General features: G+C 43.2%; 1 protein-coding gene across 1 annotated transcript in view; it reads left to right on the top strand.

Moving 5' to 3' along the window:
- Positions 1–19,487, top strand: part of eps15l1a (epidermal growth factor receptor pathway substrate 15-like 1a) — a gene marked incomplete at its 5' end in the record, with an annotated part of 40,251 nt that overhangs the window by 2,779 nt on the left and 17,985 nt on the right. The window contains 15 exons of the mRNA XM_079157717.1: positions 2,774–2,821; positions 3,196–3,291; positions 3,541–3,609; positions 4,226–4,351; positions 4,619–4,678; positions 5,509–5,751; positions 6,449–6,606; positions 7,381–7,537; positions 9,214–9,299; positions 13,013–13,085; positions 13,159–13,320; positions 13,804–14,001; positions 15,019–15,192; positions 17,828–17,933; positions 18,126–18,176. Of these exons, the coding sequence (XP_079013843.1) occupies positions 2,774–2,821; positions 3,196–3,291; positions 3,541–3,609; positions 4,226–4,351; positions 4,619–4,678; positions 5,509–5,751; positions 6,449–6,606; positions 7,381–7,537; positions 9,214–9,299; positions 13,013–13,085; positions 13,159–13,320; positions 13,804–14,001; positions 15,019–15,192; positions 17,828–17,933; positions 18,126–18,176 (1,807 nt within the window). The remainder of the gene's footprint in view (positions 1–2,773; positions 2,822–3,195; positions 3,292–3,540; positions 3,610–4,225; positions 4,352–4,618; positions 4,679–5,508; positions 5,752–6,448; positions 6,607–7,380; positions 7,538–9,213; positions 9,300–13,012; positions 13,086–13,158; positions 13,321–13,803; positions 14,002–15,018; positions 15,193–17,827; positions 17,934–18,125; positions 18,177–19,487) is intronic.

The following is a 19,487-nucleotide window of genomic DNA, read 5'->3' as shown; positions in this document are numbered from 1 at the left end:
TAGTGTAAACAGGTCATAATTCATCTCTAATCTACATTTATGTTGTTGTAAAATCATCTCCTTCAAACAACTGGATTTGTTCAAGTTTCTCACCAACACTACATTTTACGAGATCATGTGAAGACATCATCGTAACGTTATAATTTACCTTCACTCAATACTCATTTTCACTGAACAGAGCCTGAACGCATCATAATGTAAGTGAATGTAACCTTTGTTGGGTGTCCATTAGCCACGTTACCAGCGCTCCTCTGGTCATTTTACACACACAGTGGTTGTTTACAATGTAACATTATCAGATCGGCGACTAGAAAGCATCAATGATGTCCTGATCGCATATTTTGCTGAATATTTACAGATAACGATGTCAGTAAAACTTAATTTCACACTGTGATGGTTAACGTCAAACTGTAAATAATCCACGGTTCACATGTGCTGAACCGTGAGGGGGGGGCCCGTACGGATCATCAACGATCCGTTACACCACTAGTTGCCACGTTACCATTGGCAACAATTTTTAGAAATTTGCAACCAATTCTTGGCCTTGGTTTGTCATCAGTGGCGACCACTTTTGGACATTAAAAATATGGACAGTGAACCGTGTACATCGAGATCAATATTATATCTGTTGCATCAGTAATATTTCTTATTTTTGCTTCACTTGTAGAGACCATGGCGAACAGTTTGTGTTTTGGGTGAAAGCTTCAACGAACACGTCAACATCACAAATGAATGTGCAAATTGATTGAACTGACAAAGAACCAGATGACTGGTTGTTACTTTTTCAGGAAGTTTTGTCTAATAAACTACTTAAATAAAATGACATTCAGCTGAGCGAACTGATCCAGAAACAGATCCGAGACCATCTGTCCTGTTTAGAAATAATGAATGGAATAACATCCACGTATGTTTTGTAGCACTGGGGTTCCTAAACTTCTTTGGGGCCAGGGATCCCTTACAGCGGAGGAAATATGCCAAAGACCGGCTCATAATCATAACAGCAGTTACGCCAATGCATGCTATCATTTGTACTCTTAGAAGCCAGGGAGTAATGGACACAATATGCTTGTAATACTGCTCCCCATTTGTAGATATGCACTTTTTGATGATGCAGCACAATTTTATAATTCAAATCAAATTATTTTGCAGAGTGCCACGGACCCCACTTTGAGAATGAGTGGTGTAGCAGACTGCAGCCTCTTGTCTATGACAGGACTCTGACTTTACTGCTTTATGCAAATACAGTTTGAAATGAAGCCATTTGATTGGTTGAATGGAAACAAGTTTACCATCTATGTAGACGGATACCTGAATAGAATTGCATTCCTCCCTTTTGGTTTCTGATTATTTTTTTCAAAGGACAAGTGATCTACAGATGTTAGCAGACAAAATTCTATTTAATACCAGATGGACTTAAACAGGTGTAATGCATTTCTTACCTCCATGAAACACATTGTAGGTCTGCATCTAATGATTATTTTCATTCAAAATTCATTTGCAGACTATTTACTCGATCCTATAAAACATAAGAAAATAGTGAGAAATGGCCACACATTAATTAAGGGCACAAGGCGATGTCATCAGATGTGTTATCCGACCAACACTCCCAAAACCTTCAAATGTTCGACTTACTATAATTTAATGGGAAAATTTCACATCTGAGAAACTGGAAATGTAAGTAGTTCATTTGACTCCTCATGGCAGTTCCGCCACATAGATTACATTGGATTTCAGTCTTCCTCTCTTTCAATCGCTGATCTATCAGTGAGCATTACTGCCTCCATAGATATCCATTCCTGCCTCTGCAGTCAGGAGACGTCTGTACCCCTATGCTCGTGTGGTGCCCACTGCCTTTAGACTTTCTGCTGTATCTGTACAAAATTTCACTCAAATTGAAAGAACCGTGGGAAGTCAGAGTCCGACATGATTATTTCAGAATATTGTAAAACGCTTTTTATTTAATTCACTCAAACAGCGTAAAGATTGGTTAAAGGGCTTAAAGATTGATAAAGATAAATGCTCCACAGGAAACGGATGAAACTAAGTAGCTTCATTAGCCATGTCAGCATGACATCTTACTATTCCACATGCACACACTCACACGCACAGCACAACAACCAGGAAACGATGACGGCATGTGCTTCTGTCCAGTTTACTTTTTGATTGATTAACACTTTTCCACTCTTAATGTATTTCATGGGGCTGCACTCTGCGCCTCACAGCCAGAGGGGTTGGATCCCGGGCTGGACGGCCCTTCTGTGTGGAGCTGGCATGTTCTCCCCGTGTCAGCGCGCGTCTCTCCAGCTTCTCCGTATTCCTCCCACAGTCCAAAGACGTGAATGGTTGTCTGTATACATGTCAGGCAGGGCGCTCCTGCCTTTGTAGCCTTTGACATTGTGGATCTCCTGCCACATGTCTTTAGTGTTGTTGGTGTTGAGGTCTCCTCACGCCTCCAGTATTCCTCCTTGATGCCAGCTTTCAGGCTTCCTTGTCACCTGACTTGGCTATTCTTTGGCTCTGGCTAAGCGCCCTCAACCCTCCATTTATTCAAGCTTTCTGATCGGGGAATGATTTTATTGTCTTTGTGATCGCCACATCATCAACACATCTGCTGATGTCACTGTTGACAAAAGAGGAATTTTAACATAAAAATACTCAAAAATTGATTTGTGGACATATTTAGCTTAAAAACAGATAGAATATCAATAAACACAGGCCCACTATTAGATCTCATTCAGTCTGTAATGCTGCGTGTGTGTTTGTTGTGTTTCAGATCTGGGATTTGGCCGATCCCGATGGTAAAGGCTATCTGGACAAACAGGTAGGGATTAGAACAGTGCTCTGTCTTTGATAATGTGCTGAGTGTACTATCAGAGAAAAGGGGGAATTAATGTGGCTGCAATTATGCAAAAGTACTTAAATTAACCAAATGTCTACAAGTTGATCTTATGAGCTAACCCCAGTTGTAATAATGCCCCAACATGTTCAAAGCCTTTTGAACTGCAAAAGGGTAAACCAGGAAACATGAGCCTCTCCAGGCAAAGATAGATATTTATGTAAACATTGCCTTGTATATTCTTTTTCTAGTTCCTCAGCAATGGTGTTAATGTATGACAGGCGATGCATGCCTTTGTGGTGCTACGTCAGCGTTGCTTATCTCATGTAGAGAATGACACTGAGTGTTTTCTGTCTCAGGGGTTTTACGTAGCTCTGCGGCTGGTGGCCTGTGCCCAGAGCGGTCAGGAAGTTAGTCTGTCCAGCCTCAACCTCACGATCCCGCCCCCCAAGTTTGTGAGTAGGACTTCATCATCGAAGCTCAAATACACAAATTCTTTGTGTAACATTTTTGTTTTTCAGAATATTGACATTTACATGGAATTCATATCAAAGCTGGAGATATTTTTTATAATACTTTATATAATTATACTACATTATGTTACAATGTTATTACATTTTGTATCAAAAGCTCATTCTGAGAGAAGATGTGTGTGCGATCATGTAACAGTTCTGTGGCAGCCATCTTTGTTTGTCTGATTTCAGAAGGACAGCAGCAGTCCGTCTCTAAGCAGCACAGCATCCGCCTCCGGAGAATTACACTGGGCTGTCAGGGTGTGTTGAAACACACACACACACAAACACACACACACACACACACACACACACACACACACACACACACACACACACACACAGTAGGATGAAGCAGTCATTAGAGATGTTTCTCATCAAGTCAGAAAGACTAAGGAGAAATAAATTCAATTTCACAAGCTCTGTTTATTTTTGAGAGTCCAAAAGACCATTTTAACAACTACTGACTGAGTATTGACTGGATATTTCCAGATGACATGGGCCATTGATATTTTTTATTTATTAAAATACGAATGTATGCACTCCCCATTTTCTTAGCTTTTGATGACAGCATATAAACATAGATATTACTACAGTACTTACGACAGTACTAACACTGATATATTAGTATTATTCCAGCAGAAAGCACTAACAAGTTTATTTTTTTACACTGTAAAATGTCGCGCTTACTACATGAAATGTTTTTATCTCTTACATATCGGTATTGTTGGGTCTCCCAGATTGCAGTTGAGTCAACCATTGAGTTTGTGAATAAGCTTGAGCTCTTCCATCAGGTCAAAAGAGCGAGTCAGCCTCAGACAGTCTAACATTTTTAAATCAGGCTTTTTACATAACTGCTGTGTGTTTGTCTTTGTAGCACGAGGAGAAGAGTAAATTTGATGGGATCTTTGAGAGTTTGGCTCCAGTCAATGGCCTGCTGTCGGGAGAGAAGGTCAAACCAGTCCTCATCAACTCCAAGCTACCTCTGGATGTTCTCGGGAAGGTATTGACTTCAAGTTTGGTCGCTTGTATTATGTTTATATTGGGCTTGTTGGTTCCATGATTGAAGATGAAACTACTCAAGTCAGAAAGAAATGTGTTCTGTTTCACATAAATAAGAAGTGACATGAATGAAATGGTGTCAGGTAAAACGGTTATATTGAGCGATGGATTGTCAAACATGGGTTTGTGGTAATGAAATGAAATGTGTAGTAGTTTAGTCACTCTTATCATTTCTATTACTGTCCTCATGTGTATTTCTTGCTGTTAGGTTTGGGACCTGAGTGACATTGATAAAGATGGCCATCTGGACAGAGATGAGTTTGCAGTGGTGAGTGTTATCTTCTTCCTTGTTACGATATGTCTTTTTGATTCTCTGTAGCCTGAAATAACTGTGAATAAATGGACACTCTGTTTCCAATTTATTTCATACAACATCTTAACAGTGGGTAGGACCCATGTTGTTGACGTCATACTCTGAAGCTGCATTATGCCTGTGTCAGCAGACATTGAGATATGCCAGACGAGGAAACGTTTATGCAAACTGCCCCTTCAGTTTCCTGTGCTTAGCCAACAGCAGTGGCTAACAAGACAGCGTGGTCTGCTGCTGCTGTAGCTCAGACATGTCGAGGTTTGACAGGTTGTGTGTTGGAGATATGGTCACCTGGGCTGTGGCTGAGAAGGTCGAGCAGGTCGGCCTTCAATTTACAAGATCGGCGGTTTGATCCACGGCTCCTCCAGTCCATGTCGACGTGTCCTTGCAAGACAAATTTTCCCCCAAATTGCTCCCGAAGGTGTGATTGGGTGTGAAGGATTAGTTGGTTCTGATGGGCAGGTGTATTAATGGCTGTGAATGGGTGAATGACATGTAGTGTAAAAGTGCTTTGAGTGGTCGGAAGACTAAAAATGCTTTACCAGTATAAGTCCATTTACCATTTCACAAGGGTGTCTGTTGCAGGACATGAAAAGCCCAATGACTCCAGGTACTCTAAGAAGATGTACTAAAGAAGAGGAAACAAAAGGCAAAATACAGATGGATAAAATATTAGATTGGTGTCAGTGCTCAATATTCTAACTTGTGTCTGAACATGTTCTGTTGTCTAAAGGCTCTACAGTATATGCAGCCGGTGAGTGTGCATTAACAGCAGTGTGCTCCCCTAGGCCATGCACCTGGTGTACCGTGCCCTGGAGAAGGAGCCTGTTCCTGCACTCCTCCCCTCGGCCCTCATCCCTCCGTCTAAGAGGAAGAAGAGTCTGGGCTCGGTGGCTGGCTCTATGCCTGGACTCCCCGCAAGCCCCCCCCCACCAAAAGACTCGCTACGCTCCACACCCTCCCATGGCAGCATGAACTCCCTCAACAGCACTGGCAGCCTGTCGCCCAAACACACACTCAAGTCTGGACAGGTAATACACTACACTGACATGCTACGCCTCAATCAGTAAAAACACAATAATACTTTTATGTACTTATGTGTATTGAATGTGTATCTGACACATTGAAACAACTACATCTGATACACCTTATTATTTACAAGCTACTACATAAAATAATGGTTCAACACTTAAATTATGGATATGATATGAACAAAAAATGAACCGGGAGAATGCAACTTCTGAATTGACGCAACCTGCTAGAGAGAAGACGTACCACTCTGTTGGAGTTGTTCGTAGTACAGATGCACTCTGATTGTATGGAGGTTCTTCCCTCTCAAACTATTGTTGATGAGGTCAGACACCAGCATGCATAGAGAGCACAAACCCGACCACAGCCGGTTATTCACTGAAGGGTTCTACACAAAGTAGGGATGCGGCGGTACCCGGAGGTCACGGTTCAGTTCGTACCTCGGCTTAGTTTTACTGATTTTCTATTAAATTAATTGCTTCATTGCTCACCAAGCCTTTTGGACTTCCACAGTGTGTTAACAGTTTATTTCTTGAAGAAGGGGAGCTCTCTAGGAGGTTTATTTCTCTGGGGTGTGATAATAACCTGGGAAATGATCTCCTGAGAAGAACCACATTGACCCGTAATGGAATAGATCTCTGTAGAAGTAACCTTTTGTAGAACACTAGCACCAAACGCATGCCTCTGCCTCTGTCTCAGCATTCGCTGAACTGGGTGGTCCCAGTGTCAGACCGCGGTCGCTATGACGACATCTTCCTGAAGACCGATGCTGATCTGGACGGGTTTGTCAGCGGACATGAAGTGAAGGAGATCTTCATGCACTCTGGACTCTCTCAGAACCTCCTGGCCCACATATGGTAGGCTGAAATTTGCACTATACCAAAAGTAAGTGGCCATTTGGTCTAGTCACTCAGGGGATTTTCACAACCTGGCAACCCAAAAGTTGGCTTACAACAGATCTATAAAACCATTGATGAAGCTGTTGGTTGGAAAGGGTGCCTTTTTAGAAAGTGGTACCTTTTAGATCTACCAGTGTCAGAAATGCTTCACAAAAGATGTATGATTCTCAACAGGTCAGAGGTCAAATGTGACACCCTGTGAGTTTCTGACAGATGTCACTCATCCTTAAGTGCTTAATGGAAATGAGTCTGCTAACCAGTGTCAGTTCTTCAGATGACCGAGGCCAGGCCATGTTTCTTTAACCCAAACGGCTTGATTCATTGCTTCCAGCTCAGTTTCTGCAGACAGCCCGTCTGGGTTGTTCATGTTGGCTGCTCAGTAGCTCAGGAGAACTGTCTCTCTTGGGTCTGGTGTTCTGATCATTAAGGAACAATCTGTTTTTAGAGATGTTACGGGAAGCAAATTGAGGAAATACGTCAGGAAATCGGACCAAAAAATGTGTCTGAGGTGACTTTGAACAAGCAAGTTAGGATAGAGTGGATTTAGTTTGATTGTTCTCATTCAGGATACGCATTCAAATACAAGTCAGCAACAGTGTTGGTAAACTTTTGGTGTGCAATATATTTAAGCCACAAAATGTCTAATGTTTAAATTGATTTCTTGCAAATGATTTCTTGAGGTGAGCAGAGGCTTGATTCTTTTCTCTGCTGAATGTCTGCTCCTCCCTATAGGGCTCTGGCAGACACCAGGCAGATAGGCAAGCTGACCAGGGAGCAGTTCGCCCTCGCCATGTATCTCATCCAGCAGAAAGTCAGCAAGGGTGTGGACCCTCCACAGGCCCTGACAGCCGACATGATCCCCCCCTCAGAGAGAAGCACTCCTGTGCCTGTAGGTCCCTCACACACACTTCATGGTTACTACAGCTGAGTGGGACGCCTGTATCTATGTATTACATATCTCTTATCGTCCAGGGCTCCTTAGAAGTGTTGATCTAGCTTTTTCCCTTGTTGTCAGTATGGTTGTATGACCATTATGTTTGTCTTCACAGCATGCACAATACTAATGTTAGATAACACAGAAAAAGAACAAGGAACGTGCTTTGTGCAGGTGGCTTTTTGTGTCTCAAAATGTTCGGTCTCTGTTGACGTGAGTGGAAACAGTTTATCATCATTGTCATTGGCTAAGTGATTTCTTTCTGGCTGCAGAGCTTGTCAGGATACATGACCCCGGTGGGATCAGAGATGGCGGCTCTGTCTGAGATGAGACGGGTGAGTCAATACTTCTCTCACGTTTGTCCTGCTCTGGGTACATTTGTGCATGAAGCTGTTCAGATGTGTCTGCTAGACGTCCTGTTCCTTGAGCTGTACCAATTTCCCAATCTGCAAAAATCTGCGTATTTGGTGGAAGACGACTTGAGAATGTGACCAACAAAGACATGTAAATGTAAAGATTGAGGAGAGGTGAATCAATTATACAGTGCTCTGTTAATGTGTTCACCCGCTTGGTGTTTTTACAGTTTTATTCTTAATTCAAATTGATGGATTTATAATTTACATTTTTATTTTATGTAATATGTGAAGATAATTTTTTTGTGGTGCATGCATATATATTGTATTTTTTATAGAATGTTTTTAAGCCCATTTTTTTTTTTCACTTCACCAATTTTGAGTATTTTGAGCAGGTCCATCAGTTACAATCCAAATAACAAACCATTTAAATTCCACATTGTAATGCAACAAAAGTGGAGGAAAAACACTTGCAAGCGACTGTATCAAAGATATTTACGCCCACTGTTCTTCTCTTATCCCAACTTTTTTTCACCGCTGATGTGTCTAACTTCCCCCTCTTCCTCCTCTCTCAGGCCTTAATGTTGAAGTTGTGGGTAGGTAACATGGACCGACGCTGTATTAAACTGGAAATGCTTTCAGTAACCGGCCGTTCAGGCTGATTACTGGAAAGCATTTGACTTTTCTCTCCATTTCAGTGCAGTGACATTGTCTCACACTGTCAACTGTCTGCTGATCAAGGGAAGATTCGAGATCGCTCGCTTGTAGTTTGCAACCGAGAATCTTTTAAAATCATAACAGTTTGAGTTTGATGAAGAGAATAGCTTGTACGTTTTTTTATTTGTCTCCATATTGTTGGGTTAACGTCACTAACAAATGCACGTGGAGAAAATACTGGAACTTTTTTGAAAACCACCTTCATGAAAACCTTTTCAACATTCTCAGAGGGCTTCATTTGATACATAAAATAGCAACATCCACAATCTTTCCTTACCTCAGCAGTTTGTCAGTGGTGGTGACACCTCCCCCCTCCACATGTTGGTGACTGACCCCGCCCCCGCCCACTCTGTGCTGCTCCTCTTATCGAGCGCTGGTTTCTCTCCTATCCTCTCTTCTCCTCTTCTTCCTCCTCCTCACCTTCGGCCTGGTTCTGCCATGGCTCCGTTGGTACCATTTCATTATCCCGCTTCACTTCTCTCACCAAAATAAGGTTCACTTTGCCAACCCTTTTTTTTGTCTTCCCTCTCTCCATTTCTCTCTCTCTCTCTCTCTCTACAGGACAGCTCCAGTTCAGTGGGTTCAGGGGAGTTCACTGGCGTCAAGGAGCTGGACGACATCAGCCAGGAGATAGCACAGCTGCAGAGGTAACCAACAATACCGACAGTATAGCTTTTATTTTGTAGAACATCTCATTAAGCCGATACTTATTGCAGTAACCATAGCAACAGTGTAGGCCTTTGCATGCTTTTTATCAGGTAGTAATTGCCTCGACATTTGCAAAATGCAGTTTCCTTGTTCACTACGATGAATGCACTCGGTCATGGTCTGTGTCAAAGCTTTGAGTTCTGCCAAAACTGTTCAGCAGCCGACACACCTCCTGTTAACCTCTAACATGAGCTTCTCTCTCATCCATCGTCTTCATCCGCATCCAGGCTTCTCTTCTCACTTTCCATAGTAACGATAAGACACAGCTGTTTCCCTGGGGGGGGGTAAACACTGTATGAGAGCAGTGCGGTGCGGCAGCTCTGCTCAGGAAAACATTACTCCACTATATGTTTACATATATATTATATATGGATGCTCTGATTAATATATAATATATATGTTCTTCTTAAAGCTTCTCCATAGAGAAGCTTTAAATAAGGAAGATTAGTTCACCTTAAAAAGCATTTGATGATCCAATATCTTTCCAATATATATATATATATTTTTTAGAATATAGTTCAGAGGTTTCATACAAACTATCACAGCACTATTTTTTTCACTTGCAGTACTTTTTCAGTCGGGGCTTATGCCGACATAAGAATCCTACCAAAGTCCACCACTACGGTTGGCGGACACAAAGTGCCACTGTGTGTTTATTTAGTCGCCTTTTTTAATTTACCGTCATTGTTGTTATGTTTTGTAAAAGGAAAAGCTTCTCATGTGACGTTACATCTCCAAGACTAAAAAGCTAGATGTCACTGCCAGTCCTTAACTCCAGTGTAGTTTGTTTTTACATGACAGAAAACTTCAGTGTCTCAGAATCTTTGACTTCTTTTGAAATCTCATTACCTTTAACACACAGAACGCTTAACCCACACTCGTTACAATTCGTAATGCTCTACTTTGCCACACCCATCCAGCTGTTGGCGGCATTGCACCTGTAAGCTGGCTGTACGACTGACAAAAGAAGACACAAAGAAGACTTGTTGGCTTCAGCCTTAATCTGAATACGCATATTGTTTTCAGCTTTAGCTGCTTGAGATGTCATGTTACTATGTCCAAACTCAATGCAATTAAGGCCAGAGATTTCAAATCTGTCTCTTCTCGAAGAGACTGAAAAAGATAATACAGCATGGTCAAAATAGACCATTCAATATCTTATTGTGTCACAGGAGGCCAGCCTGCTTCTACAAGACTTGATCTAATTGCTTTAATAATTGTGTTACTCCTTTCTCCCATAAATGGCAATTCATTTTACTGAAATGCTATATGGTTGATCCTGCTTAGTTTTTTCTCACCTAGAAATCAAACCAACCAATCATCTGAGCTCCACTGAGTGATGTATGAGTGCGAGCCATAGGAAGGCCTCAATAACCAAGCACGTCCCAGTGTGTCTTGAGTGAAACCCTCAGTGAGGGCTGCACGATTATGGCCAAAATCGTAATCACGATTATTTTGATCAATATTGAGATCACGATTATTTATCACGATTATTCATTAATGACCAGTTACCGGACCTTAGGGTGCTACTCGCAGGAGAGCGACTGTTGCATCGTGCGTGCGGAACACCGCTGTGCGCGATACAGAGAGCAGGGGACTTGTAAATGCGCGACCATGTAGTGACAGACGTGACATGCTGTGACATGCCGTACTTGTCCTTCAAGCTCCCGTCTCTCTACTCTTCTACTTCTTCTACTTCTACAGGGTGCGCGCATGACATCCCATCTCGTTCTCCCCCTGGTGGTTGGCTGACTGTTATTTGAGGAAGCACTTGATTCGATATGTAGCAGAGCACGCATTTTAAAGGTCAATATCGCTGACGATCATGCTCATTTAATTGTGGCAGCCAAAATCGTGATCGCGATTAAAATTCGATTAATTGTGCAGCCCTACCTCAGTGTCTGTACCGCTCATGAGACTGACGGGTTAGTGTTTGCATTGAAGGGGAATGTCCCTTACAAAAAGGTGTGCAATGATGGTGGACACAGCTGCAGAAGTTACTCTGTATGAACCATGGTCCAACCCTTTTTCTGTGATAAAATGCACACATGAAAAGGAAACATGCGGTATCAAACACTGATGAGCTACGGGTGGGAGGTGGACCGGTTTCATCCCCGTCACGTTCGGCCACGACGTGGATTTTTGCAATACCTTCTTTACCGCGATAAGACAATACACTTGTTTTGGTTATAGCACACACACAAGGACGAGGGAGAAACGACTCCCTATGAACTAGGTTACTCGCACACATAGACTATAAGACAACTGAACAGCTGAATCACATGGCATTTAGATCATGGTGCAGGCGCTTCCTTCCAAAACACATGCAGGTCTAAACCTCATTTTCATTCTTATTTGGAGCCAATAAACACATCTGTTCTTTTTAAATATTTATTTTCTTTCTTAAGATATGTTCCCTTACATTGCCAATAGAGTGAAAATGTTTAGAGTGGAGCATCCCTTTTAATTTTGTAATACCGTGATATAATAACATCACCGCAAAATAGATAAAAATAATAATGCAACATGTTTGAAGTCATATCGCCCACCCCATGTATGAGCTTCACTTCTCATCTTTGGCTTTGTCTCATCCTACTGCTCTCTCCTTCCATCCATCACTCCATCCAGCCAGCCGTCCACTCTTCTTTTGATGTGTGTATTTTATCAACTTTTTGTTTGTTCACCACTTATTCTCCATGCTGCGTCAGCACTCTTGCCTTTACCCAGTGGAATACGCTCAGGTAAACACCCCGGCTTCTGGGCTGGCCTTCTGTCTAATCTACTGTGACACACACTCAGAAGGAGCACAGGCTCCACCTCCTACTTTTTTACTCAAGGTTATCAGCGGGATTCACATATGTTTAGATTTGCCTATTAGTAGATCAGTTCGCAAATCAATTTTAATGTAAGCGATGGGGACAAAATCTACAGTCCTTAAATGAACATCTCACAGTTTATTTGAATAATAATTATATGAATTAATATGAGGCTATGTGTTAGACAAATCATGTGCATGTCTAACAGAGTTTGGTACAAAATGTCCTTTTTGTTATTATTCCTCTACTGAAGGAAAGCAAAGGGGTTATTTGTACTAAACGACTGCATCTTCAGATTCATTTTGGAATGTATCTTTGCACAGAAGGAGGATTATGGATTATTGTCCCCCATCACTGACATTAAAAGTCTTTTACTGGCCAATATAAGAAAGGAGCAGCAATAATTACAGCAAGCAAATCCTGTTTCAATATGCATTTGAGCACATGACTATTTTTTGTTTTTAGACTAACTTCGAAACTTTCCTAAAATAAATCTGTCTGACACCCCAAAAACACGATTTAAGCTAGCTTTAATGTGTGTAGAGGATAGATGGTGGGATCTCAGGTCATCTCACGGAGTCGTACCAAAATGATATTGTGCTGCTTTATATTTCTATATAAGGACACAAACACACCACACACATGTGACATTGTGGATTTGATAGAAACTCAGTCCAGTGTCTCATCACTCTTGACATGTCCATGTGTGTACACAGCAGGGGGCTGGCTGTTCATGATTCTTTCTCTGTTCTAATTATGCGTGTGTGTGGCTGTGTGTGTGTGTGTGGCTGTGTGTGTGTGTGTGGCTGTGTGTGTGTTTTTTTTTTGCGTGTCAGGGAGAAGTACACTCTGGAGCAGGACATCAGGGAGACAGAGGAGGCCATCAGACACAAGAGTGCAGAGGTGCAGGTGAGGGCACCTTGCTCACTGGCCAATCATAGCTTTGGCACATGATACATATTTTGTTTTTTTGTCCCCTCAGGAGATGCAGAATGACCTGGACAGAGAGACAGCCAGCCTGCAGGAGCTAGAGGCTCAGAAACAAGATGCCCAGGACCGGCTGGAGGAGATGGACCAGCAGAAACACAAGCTAGAGGACATGCTGAACGAAGTCCAGATAAAGTGCCAGGAGGAGTCTCAGATGGTGAGCGAAGGGCCCGGACACACTGACAGCAACAGTTGATGCACGCAGACGACGTTTGTCCTTTTAACCAGTACAGATACAGCAGTAGGCTGCTCTTCTTCTCCTTCTCCTTCTCCTCCTCCTTCTTATTCTTTTTCTTTTTTACTTCTTATCATGATTATCATTATTAATTAATAATGTATTTATTTAATGTAAATGCCATCCTCTGGGGAAACCCCCTAGGTACTGCGGCTACAGAAAAAACTGTTATTTTTACTGGCTTCTCATTTGGCGCTCCAGAATCAAAACGTAGGCGACTTCGACCTGCTACGCGTTCGAGTAGCTCAAAAAGTGCGTGAGAGAGGAACGGGAATCAAGGCAGAAGTTTCCAGCCGTGTGTCACATCGCGATAGCTACGCTACAGTGTGGTGTGCGGTTTCAATAGGTCACCAGATGCAGAAGGGATTTCATTCACTCGTTCATTTCGCTCTCCTCCGCCTCCAGATCTCGACCCTCCAGAGTCAGATCCACTCGCAGGAGTCGGATCTGCAGAGCCAGGAGGAGGAGCTGAGCCGGGCGAAGGCTGACCTGGGCCGGCTGCAGCAGGAGGAGAACCAGCTGGAGCAGAGCCTGGCCGCCGGCAAGATCCAACTGGAGACCATCATCAAGTCTCTGAAGGCCACGCAGGATGAGATCAACCAGGTAGGAAACAGGGCCTGTGTGTGAGAAGTGTCAGCAGGGGGCATCGTTGCACTGTATAATCTACCTGACGCCAGTATTGGTCCCCCTTGTACCACTAGAGGAGCTGGAGTTTCATTTAACCTCAGTTTATCATCTGTTCTCTGCCGCTGCTCCCTACTCGAGTCAGAAGGTCACACGGAGAGTTGAGGAGTCTCAGTAGTTGATCATTTCCTCACGCTGCCCTGCAATAATACCCAGTTATTAATGACACAGTCCCCCGACACCTTTTTATTTTTCATAAAACCCCACATACAGTGTGCTGCCCAGGAAGTACCAGCTGTTCATGTCATATCTCAAAAACATCATTGGTGCTCATTCATCAGTTCAGAGTGAGTTGTAGTGGAAGCCACTGACTGAAGCAGTAAAAACAAAACTGTTTAGAAGCAGTTCAAAAGCATTGTGTCTCCCAAATGACTAAAACAACTTATTTTCTCACTTTCCTCTCGTAGATAGTTTTGGATTTTTTTGTCCAGGTTTGAGACATCTGCCGCCGAGATTTCTGCCTCCACTTCCAACGCAAATGGAGCTGAATAAAAATGTATTTGTGGTGCTCACAAAACTAAAACCGTGCTGTTTTTTTTCCAGACACAGTATCCTCAGCACTCAGGATAATCTACAGAACACACTGTCAACAGTTTCAATGTGGGCAATTGTTTTCCTCTAGGAAGTAGTTTTGAATTTAAGGCTCCAGGAAAAAAATCTTTCCAAATATGGCACGGTGTGCCTGTAAATTACCAAATTAGTTTTTATTTTAAGGCGAGACTCTACAGTCACACAATTTAGAAATGTTGGGTTATTCTGCTTCTGCTGCTGTCTTCTTTCGGATAAGTGGAAGGAAAACATCCCAAATACACATTTAGGTGTTTATTTTACTACTTTGTCTACTTGATCTGTAGATTTCTTCACAATGAAGACCATGCAGCGTGGTATCCAAACATCCCGCTGTCACTCAACTGTGTGTTTGTGTGTGTCGTGCAGGCTCGTAGCAAGTTGTCCCAGATTCAGGACAGCCAACAGGAAGTGTCCAAAAGCATCGAGCAGTACAACAGCACCTTGAATGGAACCCACGGAGGCAGCATGACCAACCTGGCCGACATGAGCGAGGGCTTCAGCGACAGAGAGAACGGAGGCTTCCCGGCCATGGAGAGACAGGTCAGGATCTCCAGCGGAGCTCTGCGTGGTCTGATGACACATTTGAAGTTCTACACAAAAGGGCCTCAGACTGACACGCTTTCGACAGTTAATTCGGTAGCATCTATCTACGGTGTCATGATTCCTGCAGCGTTGCCCTGTGAAAAAGGAACCTCACGAGTCGCGCTGTGCGGTGAATTCTTCTCTCCCTGAAGCGTTGTGAAGAAGAGCTGTAAAAAACATCACAGTTAACGGACATTCCAGTCTCATATCCCCCACAAATAGACTGGAATCTGCAGTGTGGGAGCATTTTGGGATATATACAAAATGTCAGACATTTTGCAAAGCGTGCTGCCAAAAAGCGACTGTGAGGGGTAGTGGTGTAACGGATCATAGCTGATCCTTAATCCGTACTTGAATAAAGTGCACAGCAATATAAAATATATTTAAAAACAGGGATTTATGACCTGTTTAACTCCAACACTAGCTCTAAACTGATTATAAAGAGAACTTTTTGTTGTTGTTTTTATTCCGTCAAACTATATATTTCAGCCAACAGTGTTGATTTACTTACAACGCTAAGAAGGTAAAATTTCCTTTTCCAGGCTTTTTTAAGGGGTTCCACTATTCCTCCTCCTCCTCCTCCTCTTTGCCCAGGCCTATTATCATCTAGACTAGAGATTAGCAGCAGTCTGCCCAAATCTTGGCAGTCATTTCTGTCATTTGAACCGTGTTTTTGCTAAAACCTCGGTTATTATTTTCTCTCCATTGTGTTCCCTGGAGACCGCACTGATCCAATCCCACAATCCATTCACTTTACTCATAATAACACAACGACCCCGGCTCGGTTCGGCTCACAGCTGGCAGAAAGCTCTCGGGATTAACGGCGGGATCGGACTCAGGGTTACCTAAGAAGTGCCGGTGCAGGTTTTTTTAATGAACCATAACAAGGTAGAGCCCGGCACAGAGTCGGGATGGCACGTGAAGAAATGTATTAAAACACACACACTCTCTCTGAGGAATGTTGCAGTCCAGACTTGGGCTTCCTCTCCACAAGAAAAAGAAAACTGCCTCTGTTTTTAAAGTGAAATTGAATCCTTAGGGAAATGTGTGCATGCGCCCTCATGTAGTGTAATTAGGGCTCTCGCTAGACATTCTTATAAAAGAGCTCTAGGTTGATTCCTGCTCTCCTTGCTGTAAGTGGAAAATTATTAAAGGATAATTGTGGTTTATTACAACTTGGGTCGACTTGTAGTCGAGTCCATCTTTTTTCTACCAGCTAGGATAACACAGTATTCACCAACTTAACTGCTGCAGTTCTGGGAACAGGACATCGGTACCATAAAGCCGTGGAGGTGGATCAGTCGTGTCTTACTAGAATTCTGAGAAACATGCACCCAAACGACAATTCAATACACAAACCACAACAACCCCCATTTTATATGCTGTTTATGTGCATATTGTAATAATAATTATTGCCTATTTTTTCTGTCTAAGAATCTGTTCTTTCCAACTCGCTACACTTCTGCAATTACTCCCACTGACCGCTCTGCATGGCCGGGTTATGGAGCGGGCCAGTCAGGCCAGGGATCTTATTGCCGCACACGGACACGGACACGGCACAACACACACAGGGAAAGTAAGCTGCTGCATATTACCCGTTCTAGTAGCAGGAGCAGTGGGGCAGCTGTTACTATACAGCACCCATCAAGCAGTTTGTGGGTCCGGTGCCTTGCTCAGGGGAAACCTCGGCAGTGCCCAGAAGGTGAACTGGCACCTCTCCAGCTACCAGTCCAAACGCCGTACTGGGTTCCTTTAGCGCCTTGAAAGGGTGACCCTCCGTTTCCAAAGCCAAGGTCCCCTCACAGACTGAGCTGCTGCCGCCCCCTATTTTATTACTCCCCTTGGTGTTTAAAACTTAAGCTGACCACTAGGGCCCGGGCCCTTGGCATTTAATAAGTGAGCTGACCCCTCCGCCCCCTGGGCCCCTCGGCCCCTACGCTGCTTAAAGGGCACATTTCGTCTGTGGTGGTAGGCCGCGACCAGCTCTGGGTCGGCTCTGAAAGGCTCGAGTGAATGTGGCTCGCTTGCTTTCACAGCTCCCCTCGCTCTGATCTCGTCACTTCCCGGGGCATTGGACTTTGTGCTAGCTTCAAGGAAAGGGGCCCCCTGCTCTCAGTGCGATTGTCAACCGGGACAGACTGTCCTCGGTGCGTCAGGGTTCTGCGGTGAAGGCGGCAATCCACCTGTCGAGACGGGAGTCCGTGGGTTTCTTTACAGATCTAATCTCTTGATTTTGCTCTCAAAGTGCTCCAGATTTTATCAGGCATTTATCTTTGAAATGTACAACACTTTCTTTTGGGGGAGCATCCCCCTGGATCACCTTAGAGGGTTCAAAGTCCACACACCACAGTCTCACAAAACCCGGTGGGAAGCACTGCTCCTTAAAAGCGCAAACTCACTACAGAGCAAATAGTCACTAAATCGACACTGCTACTCCTGCTTGATGAAGCACATGTTTTTGAAGCAGTCTCTCTTAAAAATGGTCCAGAAGTCTTAGAGAATCTGTCCCTGTGTGTATGCAATGTGATCATTACTCATGTTCTGTGTATATGCGTGTTTGATAAGACTGAGTAAAATATCTTCTCCTCCACAGGAGGATCCATTCAAAGTGAAGCCATCTGTGTTCAACAGCCAGCCTCAGGAGCTCCACACTGACCCCTTCCACTCCGAAGACCCGTTCAAAACAGACCCCTTCAAAGGTGATCACTCCCTTGAGAATAACGATCTCTTCTCTTCCTTGACTCTCCATCCTTCATTTGTTCTGCTCCGTTCTCTTTCTACTCCATGCAGCTGATATTGTGTTTAGCTTGAGTTGCTCTCTGACTGTCTTCTATGTCTTCCTCTTTGTTTTCCTCCCGCTCTTCCGTCTCTGCTGCATTCCTCTACTGTAGGTGACCCTTTCCAAAATGACCCTTTCGCAAAGCAGCCACCGACATCTACAGGTATTTACTCACCGATGTATTGCTTTAAGACGTGGTCACACCAGCATTTAAGAAATCACTTCATTTCAATGGCAGTCAGCCTGTTGACTCCCTTGAACAAAGTAAACTAGTAAGTGGCCCTTGAGTTGAGGTTATATTGTCGCACATAAACGGAACAGTAACGGTGTTGTCTGCTGCTGCAAACAAGGTTCAGTGTATAATATTAGTATTCCAGAAATCAATATTTGGTGTCTGTGGATTTATACATAAAGTATTATTTCTCTGCTCTATCAATCTGCCTACACATGATTGTGTTTTAACATATAACTAAGAATGTACCTTAATCCGGGGGGGGGGCAGCCAGCCGTGTCTTTAGGCGACGTCCCTCCACATATGTGAAACGGCAGCGCGTTCAACCGTGACTTCTGTCACACTTCCCCCTTCAGCGATATTGTGGAGTTTCACTTCTCTGCTTGGTAGCTGGAGATCAGCGATAGAAATCACCCTTTTTCACACAGCAGTGAAACTGCTCCACAGTATACAGCCTGTTATTGTGCGTTTGGTCCATATTCTTTCTGCACCCCTCCCCCCACGCAGCCCAAACGTGCCAACCACATTCAAATGAATTGGAGGACTGGCATTTTCCCTGCAGCGCCTGATTTGGTGTGAACGCAGCGTACTCTCCCCCGGGTGCATGACTTACAGGGTGCCTCTTATCATAACCGTCTATTAGATTCCATGGAAGCTGTTCATTTTGTTATGATTGCAATACTGCAAAACATAGGCAGTCAAATATTTTAATACCAGATGTTGAAGGGAGGTGTGCAGACAACTGATTAATTGAACCGCTTAAGCTGTTTTAGTTCACTTGTAGGCAGAGATTCCACTATTTCCTTTATCACCAAGACTTTCCTGAGAATTGCCTCCTGTTTGTTAACTGTAATAACAAATAATGTAACATGGTGCTGATGTCTCTAGAGAAGTGTTTTTTAACTTGTTTCACGTGACACGTTTTTTCCTAATTGTTTTACTCTGGCCACTCAAGGTAAAAAAAAAATCTTAATTTTATTGTCAAAACAAGTGCATTCCAAAACAGATCCATAACATCAGCAGATAAACAAGTTTTACATGTCATGATACTTATTTTTTATTTTACCGTAACAAAGAAACATCTTTCACGAGTCATTTTTGTGGGCAGCGAGGGAGATTGTGTGCTCGAAATGTCACTGGAATAAAATCTTTAGTTATTCATGTTTTTAAGTGCTGCTTAAGAGTTTATAATTGGTGAGTTCTCTTTGGCACATTCAATCAAATCCCCCACAATCCATAGGT

This window comes from Pholis gunnellus, assembly GCF_910591455.1.
Source record: "Pholis gunnellus genome assembly, chromosome: 4".
Lineage (NCBI taxonomy): Eukaryota > Metazoa > Chordata > Actinopteri > Perciformes > Pholidae > Pholis > Pholis gunnellus.
Note: the sequence above shows the minus strand (reverse complement) of the source record. Positions and strands in the feature narration are given on the sequence as shown.